The following is a 14,579-nucleotide window of genomic DNA, read 5'->3' as shown; positions in this document are numbered from 1 at the left end:
GTACAAACAAGGGCACATATGTGCAATCAAAGGTACCGAAGTACAAAAAGGTTATAATTTACATTAACATTTAATTACATATTTATAAGATAAAAATACATATGGAAAATCAATTATACGTTTAAATACTATGAACTTACATTGACAACTAGTGCGTAGGAGTACAATCGAGTTAATCTGTGACTTTCGCCTTTCCTCAATTTAAATCTGGTTGATATTTATCTCAATCTAAATAAATAATAATATTCAATTAAGTGTTTCAATCAAACTCAATTATCCAACTCAATCCACAAATCACATTTATGCTTACTTACAATTTTACCCCTAACAGTTTAACTTTTTACAATTTAGTCTTTAAGCTCGTAAATTGAAATTCATGCAATTTCATCCCTAACCCAAGCTAGCCGAATTCTTCATGGACACATATCAATTCATACAAATCATTATTTTCCAATTTCACCATACATTTTTATTATTTTTACAATCAAGTCTCTATTTGACATTTTCAACAAAAATCACTTTGCAAAAGTTGTTTATTTATAAACAAAAATTCATAATATTTCATTAAACTACAAATATCAAGCTAGGAAATTCATGGCAAAACCTTATACTTTTAACAATTTTGCATATTAGCCCCTAGGCTAGCAAGATTAAGCTATAATGACTTCAAAACATAGAAATAATTAAAAACGGGACAAAATTGCACTTACATGCAAGGATAGACTATGGCCGAATGGAAAAACCCTAAAAAGGCTTCTTCCTCTTCTTAATTTCGGTGGAGAAAGAACTTGGAGAAGATGGACATTTAGTTTTCTTTTAATTGATTTAATTTGTATTTATTTACTAAATTAACCTTTATTATAAACCTTTAACATCATTAAAATGATGTCCATATATGTCCATTAACTCATAAAATGGTTTAATTATCATTTAAGGCACTCAAACTAAAATTTCATAGCAATTTAATGCCTTTATCTAATTGAACTGCACTTTTTCACCTTTTACGATTTAATCATTTTTTTTACTTAATTAAGATGCAAACGTCAAAATTTCTTAACAATTTTTTTGTACGACACTACTAACCTACTATAGACACTAAAATATTAATAAAAATAAATATTTTTATGTCAAATTTGTGGTCTCGAAACTACTATTCTGATTTCACTGAAAATGGGTTGTTGAAAAATTTATTATTTATTATTTAAGTTTTGAAGGAAGTGTGAAAGAAGATATAATACAATCTTTTTAATGTTTAATTTATATTCAATTTTAAAATTTGAAATTCCAAAATCTAACTCTTAACCCAAATTTTGTAATAGTTGGTATATCTCACAATTCATTTCGTAAATCATATCATAATTTGACCAAATATTTGGAACCATAAAATGCCAAAACCAAATATTATAAAATCGAACTTGAAAAACCAAATTCTTTAAACATGTATTATAGTTTACATGAATTTGCACCAAATCATCGTAACAATGAATAATGGTTATGAACACCTACTCTAATCGTGAATTAATCCTCGAAATCATTGCTATGCATATATAATATATATATACACAATAATAATAACATTACTATCTTGCCCTGCATATTTCATATAAGCCCAAAATTATATTCATGATTAAAAACATTTACTAGTTTACTAATAAATGTCAAAAAATTAAAAAAATTACGTGAATAGCTTTATTTATGTAAAACTTAAAGGAATAGACCAAATTTTAGAAAACGCTTGTCCCTAGACCCAAAGTCTCATTTCTCTTATTTTCTTAAGCGATGTGAGATGTAGAATATGTGTATATATAGACTTATAATCCATTTGCTGGGTAACGCCCTAAAAATTTGAATGTTTATTTGTGGGATTCTATAGTAATTAAGTCTTTGTATTTGATGTTATGTGCTTTGTTTATGTGGTTGAGGTCAGGAGTTCGAGTTGCATCTTTAGAAGTTCTTCTAATTCAATTTTAATTAATTTCTTCTAATTCAATTTTAATTAATCTCTACTCTTGCGCCACTGACTTAGATTTAATTCGTGTCAATGTGGAGATTGTTAGAATTAAGTGACCCGAATCCTTGTTAAAATAAAATACAATGGTAAAAAGATAAAAGTACAATCCATATAAAACTACACTTCTTTTATTTCATTTTAGAATAAGGTTTTCCAAATTTATTACATTTCATCTATTTTATATTAATTAAAATAAGGTGTTTCACCCTTACTACACTTATTCTATTAGAATATGATTTTACAAGCCTATAATTAGACATAGTTTACTTCCCTTGTAATCATTCGAATTCGGCATAGTGAATTATCTTCTCCTCTACCCGTGCTTTTTTTCCGAAAGGGTTTCCACTTAAAAATATGTGTGCTCTTTAGTTTTTTTTCTCTTTTCTTTGTGATACATTGTCATTATCGACATTCTATTTTTTCACAAATTGGTATCAAAGTTTCTGGGTTATTCATCTCAATCATGGTAATGACATCTTTGAGGTATGAAATTTCACTATTGGATTAGAAAACCAGATTTATGTTGTGATAGATAAAGATGTAGACAATTCTTGTGCAGATGGACTTAGAGGATGCTCCGCTACGGATAGATAAAATGCCTTTGACATTGACAGAGGAAGAGATGAGGCAGTTAGCTGTGAAGACTTAGAAAAGTAGATGTTTGACAGAGTTGTCAAAACACTTAGTGACATGCGTCATGTTCTATATTTGAAGAGAAATTTGATTTTGTTGAGTACTTTTTATTCAAAAGGGTACAAATATAGAACTGAAAGAGGAGTTTTAAATATTTTCAAAGGTTCCCTTATTGTGATGAAAGGGCAAAGAAAGACTGTCAAGTTATATGTTTTGTAGGGTTTTACGATTATTGGTGATGCAACTGTAGCTTCCTCTTCCTTATCAGATGATGATGTTACTAGACTTTCGCATATGCGCCTAGGGCATATGAATGAGAATAGTGTGACAGAATTGAGTAAAAAAAGACTTCTTGATGGGTAAGGAATTTGCAAACTAAAGTTCTGTGACCATTGCGTTTTTGGGAAGTAAAAGGGAGTTTGATTCAGCAGAGGAATCTACAACACAAAAAGAATGTTAAAGTATATTCATTCTGATTTGTGGGGGCCATCTAGTGTGCCTTTGAAATGTGGAGCTAATTATATGCTAACACTTATTGATGATTTTTCCAGAAAAGTTTAGGCATTTTTCCTAAAGTAGAAAAGTGATGTGTTTTCTACATTTAAGTCTTGGAAAACTATGATTGAAAAATAAAGGGGAAATCAAATAAAACAACTTCGCACAGACAATAGTTTAGAGTTCTATTCTGATGAGTTTAATGAACTGTACAAGTCAAAAGGGATCATGAGACACTTGACAGTTCGTCATACTCCACAACAAAATGACATTGCAGAACGAATGAACAGAACAATTATGGAGAAGGTTCGATGTAAGCTATCGACTACCAACTTACCAAAGTCATTTTGAGTCGAAGCAGCCTCTACTGCATGCTTTTTTATCAACCGGTCTCCATTAAGTGCCATTGAGAAAAAGCCTCCACAAGAGGTATGGTCTGGTAATCCTGCTGATTATTCTGATTTAAAGATCTTTAGGTGTCCTGCATATGCTCATGTTGATAATGGAAAATTGGAACCAAGATCCATTAAATGTGTTTTTCTTAGTTATAAAACTGGTGTAAAAGGGTATAAGTTATGGTGTCTTGAAAATAGAAAAGTTGTGATTAACAGAGATGTTTTTGATCAAACTGTTATGCTACCTAACTTATCTCTTAAAGACTCTTCTAATAAAGAACAGCAAAAGTAGATGGAGCATCAAATTAATCTAGAATCTAAAACAAAGTTGACTCCTCAAGCCAGAATAGAAATTCAGAATAGATTTGCTTCTTCACCACAATACTCTATCACCAAAAACAGAACTAAAAGAGAGATTAAAATTTTAAATAAGTATATCAATGTTGATCTAGTTATTTATGTTTTAAATGTGGCTGAAGATATAGATACAAATGAAGAGCCATCTAATTATTCTGAAGTGGTTAGTTGTGAAAACTCAGAAAAGTAGATGTTTACTATGCAAAAGGAGATGGAATCACTCAACAAAAATGAAACATGGGCTCTTGTGAAACTTTCTAAAGGAAAAAAGGTTGTTCGTTGTAAATGAGTGCTTAAAAAGAAAGAAGGGACTCCAATAGTTGAAGAATCATAGATATAAAGCAAAGCTTGTTGTAAAGGGTTATAGTCAAATTCCAAGAGTGGGTTTCATAGATGTGCTCTCCCCAGTTGTGAAGCATAGTTCAATTCGAGCTTTGCTTGGTATTGTGGCCATGCATGATCTGAAGCTTGAGCAGTTAGATGTAAAAATTATATTTTTGCATGGAAAACTTGAGAAGGATATTTACTTGCAACAACTAGAGGGTTTTACAGGCTCAGAGAAAGAGGACTATGTTTGCCTACTGAAAAAGTCTTTTTACGGTTTGAAACAGTCACCAAGATAGTGGTACGAAAGGTTTGATTCCTTTATGACTTCTCATGATTTCAAAAGAAGTAGTTTTGACAGTTGTGTTTACTTTAAGGAAAACAGTGGTGGTTCTTTTATATATCTACTCTTCTATGTGGATGACATGTTGATAGCAACGAAAGATAAAAGAGAGATAAGACATGTAAAAGCACAGCTTAGTGTAGAATTTGAGATGAAAGATTTGGAACCAGCAAAGAAAATACTTGGTATGAAGATTCTCAGAGATAGAAAACAAGTAAATTGTACCTAAGTCCGAAGGGGAACATTGAGAAAGTTCCTTGCAAGTTCAATATGCAGAGTGCTAAGTCTGTTAGTACTCATTTAACAACCCATTTCAAACTTTCATCGGCTTTGTCTCTACAATCAGATGATAAGATTGAACACATGTCACATGTTCCATATTCTAGTGCAGTAAGATCTCTCATGTATGCTATGGTTTGGTCACGTCCAAATTTATGATACTTAGTTAGTGCAATTAGTAAATACATGACGAATCCCAATAAAGAACACTAGAAAGCAGTTCAGTGGATTTTAAGATATTTACAAGGTACTACTGATGTTTGCATATAGTTTAGAAGAACTAGAGATTGAGTCATTGGGTATGTTGATGTTGATTTTGCTGGAGACCTTGATAGAAGAAGATTTTTCACAGGTTATGTCTTTATGATCAGAAGTTGTGCAATCAGTTGGAATACCACTTTGCAAACTACAGTTGCTTTGTCTACCACTAAAGCTGAGTATATGGCGATTATTGAGGCTTGTAAAGAAGTCATTTGGTTGAAAGAACTCTTTAGTGAACTCAATGAAGACCTTTAAATCAATACAATATTTTATGACAGTCAAAGTGCCATCTTCCATACAAAAGATCAACTGTTTCATGAGAGAACAAAGCACATAGATGTTCGGTATCATTTTGTTCATGATATTATTACTCGTGGTGATATTGTTGTGAGCAAAATTAGTACTCCTGAAAATCCTGCAGATATGATGACTAAGTCACTTCCCATAACCAAGTTTGAGCATTGTTTAGACTTGGTTGGTGTTCATTGTTGAAAAATACCCCTTAAAGGGTTTCATAGAAGAGGTGGAGAACTTATTCGTTGAGAGTTCGTGGTGAAGAAATTATTCATTGAGAATTCGTGTCAAGGTGGAGATTGTTAGAATTAAGTGACCCGAATCCTTGTTAAAATAAAATACTATGGTAAAATAAAATAAAAGTAAAATCCATATAGAACTACACTTCTTTTATTTTATTTTAGAATAAGGTTTTTCAACCTTATTACACTTCATATATTCTATATTGATTAGAATAAGATGTTTCAACCTTACTACACTCATTCTATTATAATATGGTTTTACAATAGACATAGTCTACTCCTCTTATAATCATTTGAATTCGACATAGTGAATTATCTTCTCCTTCACTTGTAGTTTTTTCCTCAAAAGGGTTTCTACGTAAAAATCTGTGTGTTTTTTATTTTTCTTTCTCTTTTCTTTGTGATACATTGTCATTATCGACGTTCTATTTTTTTACAATCAAGAATGAGCCTGCTAGTTAACTGGCTAAGGATCTGTCTACTTTCTGGTCTTGTGTTTGAGTCTCTGCGTATGCATTAGGTAATGTTTTTGCTTAATGTCGGAATTTTGATCGATGGTTAGATTAATTAAGCGTTCCCTCTTCCTTTCCATTGCTATTTTTTCCTTTTCTTCTTTCTTTTTTTTTTCATCTATTTCTTTTTGTTCTTTTTTCCTTCTTTTCTTCATCCAATTGTTGCTTGGTCTGCACATTTTGTCTATTTTGTTAATCATAGAACTTCCGTTATATGGTAGTTCATTCATTTCTGCCGGAGTTGTTTCCAACTCAAATTGTTTAAACCTTCTTTTAAGGGACCATTTGGTTTCTTTTTAGGTGGGGATATCAAAAGCAACAATCCTTAGTGCAATAACTCGAGTAATCACTGTTGATGTTGTTGGTAAGTCTGGAATTGTTGAAGGTCTTGTGTCGAAACTTTCGACATAGTTTTCTACGCATAATTGAGTATTCTTTTTCCGTTAGAAGGTCTTTTGTTATTGAGTGGTCGCTTTAGGCTTCGGGAGTATTTTACGTTGCTCTTACTTCAAAACTACTTCATTTGCGTACCGAAAACACGAGTTTTTGTGAATTTCGGATGCTGAAAAACATGATTGTTGATGCCACACGGCCGTGTGCCAGGCCTAATCAGGTAATTTTTTTAAAAATTGACTTTTATGAATATTTTAATTGATTTTCATGATACTTTTATTTATAAAACAATAATTTTTATTTAAATATGTTTCAATTTCAATACTAAACTTTATGTTTTAACATTGCCTTAAAAGGCAAATTTTTTTATAATGTGCTAAAATATCTGACCTACATTTGCTAAATTTGGTTTGTTATATATATATATAGTATCACTTGGTCTTAGATCTGATTATGGGTTGGGTCATTTGGCCAGCACAAAGGCTCGTATAAAAGGTGGGAAATTTTGAGTAAAAATATAGATCCACAAAATGAGCTTGAGCAAAAAATGAGGCTTGTTTTCTAAATGAGTTAGTTTTGGGTAAGTTTTTTTTTTTGCCTGGCCTAAATTTGCAAAAAAATAACTGATTCTATTTTGCCATTGTTTTGCTCTTGTTTTGTCATTGTTGTGTTGTCATTTCGTTATTATATTGTTACTATTTTATTGTTATTATTTGGATATTGTATAACTCTCGTTTTATTGTTAATTTTGCTATTATTTTATAGGCATTTGCTTGCTAAGTTACACCTATTTTAGTGTTATTTAAGCATGTATATATTTTTTAAAATTTATTTTAAATTTGTTGGAGAATATTTATTTTAATGTTTTTAGTGTATTATATTTTTAAATTTGTATTATATAAGAATAATAATGTAAACAATTTTAATACGGGCGGTCGGGCTAGGCTTAGATATTAGCATTTTTATTCGAGAAAATTTAGGCAAAATTTTAGGTCCATTTTCAAGTCGCATTTAGGCCTAAAAAATAGACCTAAAATTCTATTACGGCTCAGCTCGGCCAGGCCAAAATCACCTCTAATCTGGGTATAAGTGTATTTCTTGGTTACTAGTGCTGCTTTTGTTCCTGCACCTCTAATCAAATTCAGATACTATAAGGTATTTTTTACATAAATAATATAAAATAAATAAATAAATACTAAAATAAAATAAAATAATTAATATTCACGAAACTAAATAAAAAGAATAGTAAACAATTGGTGCCGCTGACCAATCGGTGACGCCCCTTTATTTCTAAAAAAAAAAATTTAGACGCAACTCGATCAATTAGCAGCATCTGTATTTCAAACCAAAATACAAAATTTTTACAATGTGGAATAAATCGGAAAAAAAATATTTTTTTATTAGTGGTTGGCAACTTGTCTGGCGCACCCTATTATTATTAATTTTTTAAATTATTTTTTGTCCCTAGCAAATCTAAGATAGCCCATAGTCTATTATTTTAACTATGTTTCTAATGGATAGTATCCATGGGAACAGTGGCGAATACCATCAACCTTTACTAACAGAACCAAGTTCAAATCATGAAGAATCAAAACCAGAAGAAAATATATGGAGAGATGAAGATGGGGAAGAAGGACTTAAGTACAAGGCTATGGATCGAAACAAAGAAGCTATGGGTCATCGTAGGACCTTCAATCATCAGTCCTGTTGCTTCTTACTCCATGAACATTATAACCCAAGCTTTTGCTGGTCACCTTGGTGATGTTCAACTTGCAGCTATTTCAATAGCCAATACGGCCATCGTTGGCTTCAACTTTGGCCTCATAGTAAATTTTCATTATATCAGACTTTCTTTTTTGTTCCATTACTTTTCTTTTTACCATATTTGTCTCTTAACATTAGTTTTTTTTTTCACTTTACTATAATTAGGGATGGCGAGTGCTTTAGAAACCCTTTGTGGACAAGCTTTTGGTGCTAAACAATACCACATGTTAGGCATTTACATGCAAAGATCATGGATCGGTTTTAAAGCTATTCGGGCAGCTGGACGACGTGGGAGAGATGTCGGGGGTGGTGGCGATTTGGTTGATACCTTTGCACTTTAGCTTTGTGTTTCAGTTCCCATTACAAAGGTTCTTGCAAAGCCAGTTGAAGACTAGGGTGTTAGCCTATGTCTCGTTTTGTGCTTTAGGGGTGAATGTGTTGACGAGTTGGGTGTTCGTAAATGTGTTGGATTGGGGTGTGATTGGTGCTTCATTGGCGTTGGATATTTCGTAGTGGGTTGGAGCTCTGGGGCTTTATGGCTTCACTGTCCTCGGTGGGTGTCCTTTGTCATGAATGGTTACTCGATGGAAGCATTTAATGGCTTATGGCTTATGGGAGTTCCTTATGGATATACATAAGGACAGTACAAAAAACAATTTTCCTTTTAAAAATAATAGGGTGCCGCCTAGAGGTGTTAATGGGCCGGCCCATAAAAAATTTTGGCCCGAGTCCTAGGCCGAGGCCCGGCCCAGCCCAAAATATGGGCCTAGAATTTTGTCTAGGCCCGGCCCGAGGGAAAATTCCTAAGCCCAGGCTCGGCCCGGTCCATTTTTTAAATAAACACTAAAAAAATTTAGAAAATTAAAAAAAGTATTTTAAAAATATTTTAAAAATAAAAAAAAAGTATTTTAAAATATTTGGGCCGGGCCAGGCCGGGCTCGGGGCAAAAAGTGGTGCCCGAGGCCCGACCGTTTTCTAAACGGGTCTCATTTTTTTGCCCAAGCCCATATTTCTGGCCTATATTTTTACCCAAACCCTCCCATATTTCGGGCGAGCCGTCGTGTCGAGCTGGGCCGCCCGGCCCCATGAACACCTCTAGTGCCGCCTGGGCCTCACTAATAAAAAATTATTATTATTTCGTTTTATTTCGTATCCTCTTAAAATAAATTTGTATTTTGGTTTGAAATATAGGTATCATCGATCTAAATAAGAGGGTGCCGTCAATTAGTCAGGCGGCACCAGTTATTTACTGTTCTTTTTATCTAGTTTTGTGAATATTCTTTTTATCTAGTTTTGTGAATATTAATCTCATTTCTCTATTCTGATATTTATTTATTTGAAATTACTTGGCTATTATTATTAGATCTAACAATTTATGGATATGTATCGTATTTTTATATTTATATAAATTTTTTGAGATGTTAATATATAATTTGCACCGTAAAATATTATGGAGCTCTGTGTACTAAGAGTTAGATTATATTTTGTCCCATTCAATATAAGATGAGTAAATTAGTCCTTATACGTTAGATCAAAGAACAAATTAATCCTTTTTTGTTAAAAATTTCATCCATTTATACTGTTAAAAATTAATATGATTGATAAAATAACCGAATAATGACATATGACATGCCATATATACCTCATGTTGATATACTAGGACCAATTTTTAATAATTTAAATGAATAAAATTTTTAACAGAATGATCATTTTACTCTTAATTTAATGTACGAGGATTAGTTTATCCCTTTTTTAAAATAAAAAAGACAAATTACAAATCTAACTTTTAGTAGAAAGGGCTCCATGATACTTTTACTTAATTTATAAATATAAATTTCAAGATATTTTTATATTATTACGTTGTTTTCCATATTATTTCATCATTTGTGTAATACATTAATTTTTCCATACTTTTTATACGTTATAAAAAAATTTTAAAATTTTAAATCCAAAATTTTCAACCCAAAATCATGTTTTCAAACATTCCAATAAAGAAATTTTATACACAAATTGGATGAGCTTATTTTATAAAAGTCGCGTTTGCAAGTATGTATTGAAAATTTGAAACTAAAGTATTTGCGAGTTAAACCCTTCCCCTTTCATCCATTCCTTCTACTGTTCCTTGTTGACTATTTGCTTTGCACTTCCTTTCTCTGTTTCAAATCCAAATCCTTCATCTTTGCAACCGTGTCCTCTCTTTAGTTGAAGCACTCTTCTTTTCCTTTCTTTGTTATTACTTCCCTTTTCCTCTTCCTTTAAACCTTTCTTTACCAAAAAAAACCCCATAAAAAAAACATGGCTATGGTGGGTGAAGCTTTTCCCTCTACTTCCATTGAGGTGCTGCTTGATAGGATTGTTTCTGCCGATGTTCTGAGGCTTATCAAAGGAAAGAAACTTGAAGCTGTGCTGCTGAACAAACTCAAGCCAACCTTGATGTCGGTGAAAGCAGTGTTGGATGATGCTGAAAATAAGCAGATTGCCAACCCAAATGTCAAAAGTTGGACCGATGAGCTCAAAGATGCTGTTTATGATGCCGAGGACCTCTTGGACGAGATTTCTACTGAAGCTCGTCGGAACAAGATTGAATCAGAATATCCAACTACTCATATGAAGCAGGTTAGTTGCTTTTTCTATTCTTTGAATCCTTTCAAAGATGGGGCGCAGTCAAAGCTAGAGGAGATCCTTGGGAGACTAGACAACCTACTGAACCAAAAACAGATTCTGGGTCTGAAAGAAAATTCTAAAGGAGAAAAGGCATTTCAAAGAACGCCTGCAACTTCTTTGGTGGACGAGTCTGATGTTTGTGGTAGGGATGATGAAAAAGAAGAAATAATGAAGTTGTTGGATCCTCAAAATCTGCCTAATCAGATAGATGTGATTCCCATTGTGGGTATGGGCGGGCTTGGAAAAACCACCCTTGCCCAATTGATCTACAATGACCCCAGAGTGGATAAATGGTTTCACCCCAAAGCATGGGTGTGTGTTTCAGAGGAATTTGATGCTCTCAAGTTAACCAAAACTATTCTTGAAGAAACCAAATATAGTTGTGATGGAAACCAGAACTTAAATCAGTTTCAACTTAAACTCAAAGAGCAGCTGTTGGGAAAGAAATATCTAATCATTTTGGATGATGTTTGGAATGAAAACTATGCTGTGTGGGAGCAGCTCAGCATTCCTTTCAAATTTGGGGCTCAAAATAGCAAGATTATTGTAACCACACGTAATGAAAGTGTTGCCGACATTATGAGGACTATTCCAACTTATCATCTGAAGACCTTATCTAATGATGATTGTTGGACGTTATTCGCAAAGCATGCATTCGTTGGTACAACCCCAAGCACGCATACGGATCTCAAGGCAATTGGTGAAGCAATCGTGAAAAGGTGTAACGGCCTTCCTTTGGCTGCAAAAACACTTGGAGGTCTCCTTCGCTGGAAACTAGACGCTGATGAATGGAACAAAATATTGCATAGCAAGTTTTGGGACATACCAAATACTGCAAGTAATATTCTTCCAGTGCTAACATTAAGTTATCATTATCTTCCTTCACATTTAAAGCGATGTTTTGCTTATTGTTCAATTTTTCCTAAAGATTACGAATTCGAAAAGGAAGAACTTATTCAATTATGGATGGCTGAAGGACTTTTACAGCTTTCGAAAGATAATAGAGATCCGGAAGAACTGGGTAACGAGTACTTCAAAGATTTGAGATTGAGGTCCTTTTTTCAACAATCAAAAGGAAAGAAATCTTGTTTTGTCATGCATGATCTAATTAGTGACTTGGCTAAATCTGTCACCGGAGAATTCATCTGCAGATTGGAAGGGAGTGGTGGTTCTTGTGTAATAACTGAAAAGACCCGTCATTTGTCCAATGTCCAAGAACAATATGATGTGCGACAAAAGTTTCAGAGCTTACCTAAAGCAAAATGTCTGCGTGCTTTCCTAAATGTGAATTCTTCCTATTGTAGTGTTAGCAATGTGCTAATGCATGATTTGTTGATGAAATCAAGCTTACGAGTGCTTTCTTTGGCTGGGTATGTCAATATCAAAGAATTGCCAAAAGAAATTAGTAACTTGAAGCATCTACGAAATTTGAATCTCTCAAAAACTTCAATCACAAGGTTGCCAAATTCTCTGTGTACATTGTATAATTTGCAAGCATTGACATTGCATGGATGCAGTGGCCTTGTTGAGCTGCCGAGAGACATGGGGAGATTGATCAACATGCTTTATCTTGATATTAGGGGAGCAAAGTTAACTAGGATGCCAGAAGGGATGGGTAAGTCGAAAGATATTCGAATCTTAACAGATTTTGTTCTAGGTGATCAAACTGGTTCAAGCATTAATGAGTTGGGAAAGCTCAAGCATTTACGGGGAAGACTTGCCATTTCAAGACTGAAAATGTTGTAAATGACAGGGATGCCAAAGATGCCAAGTTGAAGGATAAGGTTAATCTTGAGGAGTTGAAGTTGACATGGGACGAATATGATGATATTGATGGTGACTCAAAGCATGATAGAGAAGTATTGGAACAACTGGAGCCTAATACAAACTTGAAGCATCTAGTCATCGGAAGTTACAAAGGCACGAGATTTCCAGAATGGGTGGGGCATTTTTCCTTCTCAAATATGGTATCTTTGGAGTTGCAAGATTGTAAATTTTGCATATCTTTGCCTCCGCTTGGCCAATTATCGTCTTTGAAATCTCTCTCCATTTCTGGGTTCAGGGAAGTTGTAATAGTTGGTGAGGAGTTCTATAGTAATAGACAAGCTTCGACTAAACCATTTGGATCTCTTGAAATCCTAGTGTTTGAGGAAATGGCTGGGTGGGAAGAATGGTTGTGTAGGAGTGATGAAGTTTTCTCCCTTCTGCAAGAGCTACACATAAGGGGTTGTCCAAAGCTAATCAAGTCTATTCCTAAACACCTCCCCTCTTTAAAGAAATTGGTGATTGCAAATTGTGAGAAGCTTGAATGTTTTCTCCCAAGGACACCAAGCATTTGTGAACTTCAGTTAAAGAAATGCAACGCATTGCAATTGGAGCCATTGCCTTGTGGGCTTCGAGAGTTGGAAATTGGAGGTTCGAATATGAATGATTCCATGTTGGAACAGATGTTGCAACACTTCACTCATCTCGACAAGTTAACTATCCCTGGTTGTTCTAATATCAAATCCCTTCCTGAGGATGGTGTGTCTATTACACTGAAAAAACTGAGGATCAAGCAGTGCGAAGCTTTTGATCATTCCAAAATCTATTTGTATACATCCCTTGAATCTTTGGAGATGGAAGATGCGAAGTGTGGTCAACTGGAATCTTTCCCATTACGATCGTTTCCCATTCTAAAGCATGTTGATATTTGTAAATGTGAAGACTTGAAGTTTATTAGTGCTGCTTTAGAGGGCTCTCACCACAAGCATCTAACATGTCTCAATTCTTTGAAAATATGGTTCTGTGAAAATTTGATATCTTTTCAAATTGAAGATGGATTAGCTGTCACCAATTTGACCCGACTTATTCTTTTCCATTGCCCAAGTTTAAAGTCATTGCCAGAGCAAATGCACTCTGTCTTTCCATCCCTCGAACTTTTGGTAATAAATCATTGTCTAGAAATAGAGAGGCTTCCAAAAGAGGGTTTGCCCTCCAAACTAAAAGATATTACAATCGGAGATTGTGATGTACTAATTGAGAGCTTGATTAGGGAAAGGGAATGGAGTTTGCATACACTCCCTTCTCTTACATTTCTCCAGATCGGGTATTCACAAGCAGGGATGGAGTGTTTTCCAGATGAACATCTGCTTCCCTCTTCTCTTGAAACTCTCAGCATCTGTGGTCTTTCATATCTAAAGAGTTTGGAGTATAAGGGATTTCAACACCTCACCTCTCTTTCCGAATTGCTTATCCAGGGTTGTCCCGAGCTCCAATACATGCCCCCAAACATGCTCCCTCCCTCTCTTTCTCGTTTGTGCATTAGGGACTGTCCTTTGCTGGAGGAACGTTGTGAAAAGGAGAAAGGCAAAGATTGGGCCAACATTTCCCACATCCCTGTCATTGAAATTGGGGGTGAAGTCATGATGTAGAAGGGGCAGTGAGTGAGAAAAGAAGAAGTGAAGAGGGTGGTATTGCATTCATATTTGGATAGAGATGAAACAAAAAGTGTGATGTGTAAGTTTGGTAGAAGTAGATGAGGAAGTTATGTTTAATGTTGAATTACAGCATTCCACCACCCTGCTCATTCGCATCCAAATCAATGATTGCTTCTTTTTTATCTATTTTTAT

The 14,579-nt window shown here is 34.0% G+C and overlaps 3 protein-coding genes across 3 annotated transcripts; all 3 read left to right on the top strand.

The window, feature by feature from the left end:
- Positions 1 to 8,119: 8,119 nt before the first annotated feature.
- LOC107902436 (protein DETOXIFICATION 27-like) lies at positions 8,120 to 8,816 on the top strand. Its single transcript, XM_016828619.2, has 2 exons — positions 8,120 to 8,365; positions 8,535 to 8,816. Exons 1-2 carry the CDS (start codon positions 8,120 to 8,122, stop codon positions 8,814 to 8,816), a joined length of 528 nt encoding a protein of 175 aa, XP_016684108.2.
- Positions 8,817 to 10,194: 1,378 nt separating this feature from the next.
- LOC121217960 (putative disease resistance RPP13-like protein 1) lies at positions 10,195 to 14,572 on the top strand. Its single transcript, XM_041094734.1, has one exon. It carries the CDS (start codon positions 10,599 to 10,601, stop codon positions 12,711 to 12,713), a length of 2,115 nt encoding a protein of 704 aa, XP_040950668.1. The 5' UTR covers positions 10,195 to 10,598; the 3' UTR covers positions 12,714 to 14,572.
- On the top strand, positions 12,932 to 14,380 carry LOC121217153 (putative disease resistance protein At3g14460). The gene has a single exon (XM_041092700.1). The coding sequence runs from the start codon at positions 12,932 to 12,934 to the stop codon at positions 14,378 to 14,380; it is 1,449 nt and encodes a 482-aa protein (XP_040948634.1).
- Positions 14,573 to 14,579: the final 7 nt, after the last annotated feature.

The sequence above is a fragment of the Gossypium hirsutum genome, chromosome D05 (genome assembly GCF_007990345.1).
Source record: "Gossypium hirsutum isolate 1008001.06 chromosome D05, Gossypium_hirsutum_v2.1, whole genome shotgun sequence".
NCBI lineage: Eukaryota > Viridiplantae > Streptophyta > Magnoliopsida > Malvales > Malvaceae > Gossypium > Gossypium hirsutum.
This window is presented reverse-complemented; position numbering and strand designations above follow the sequence as displayed.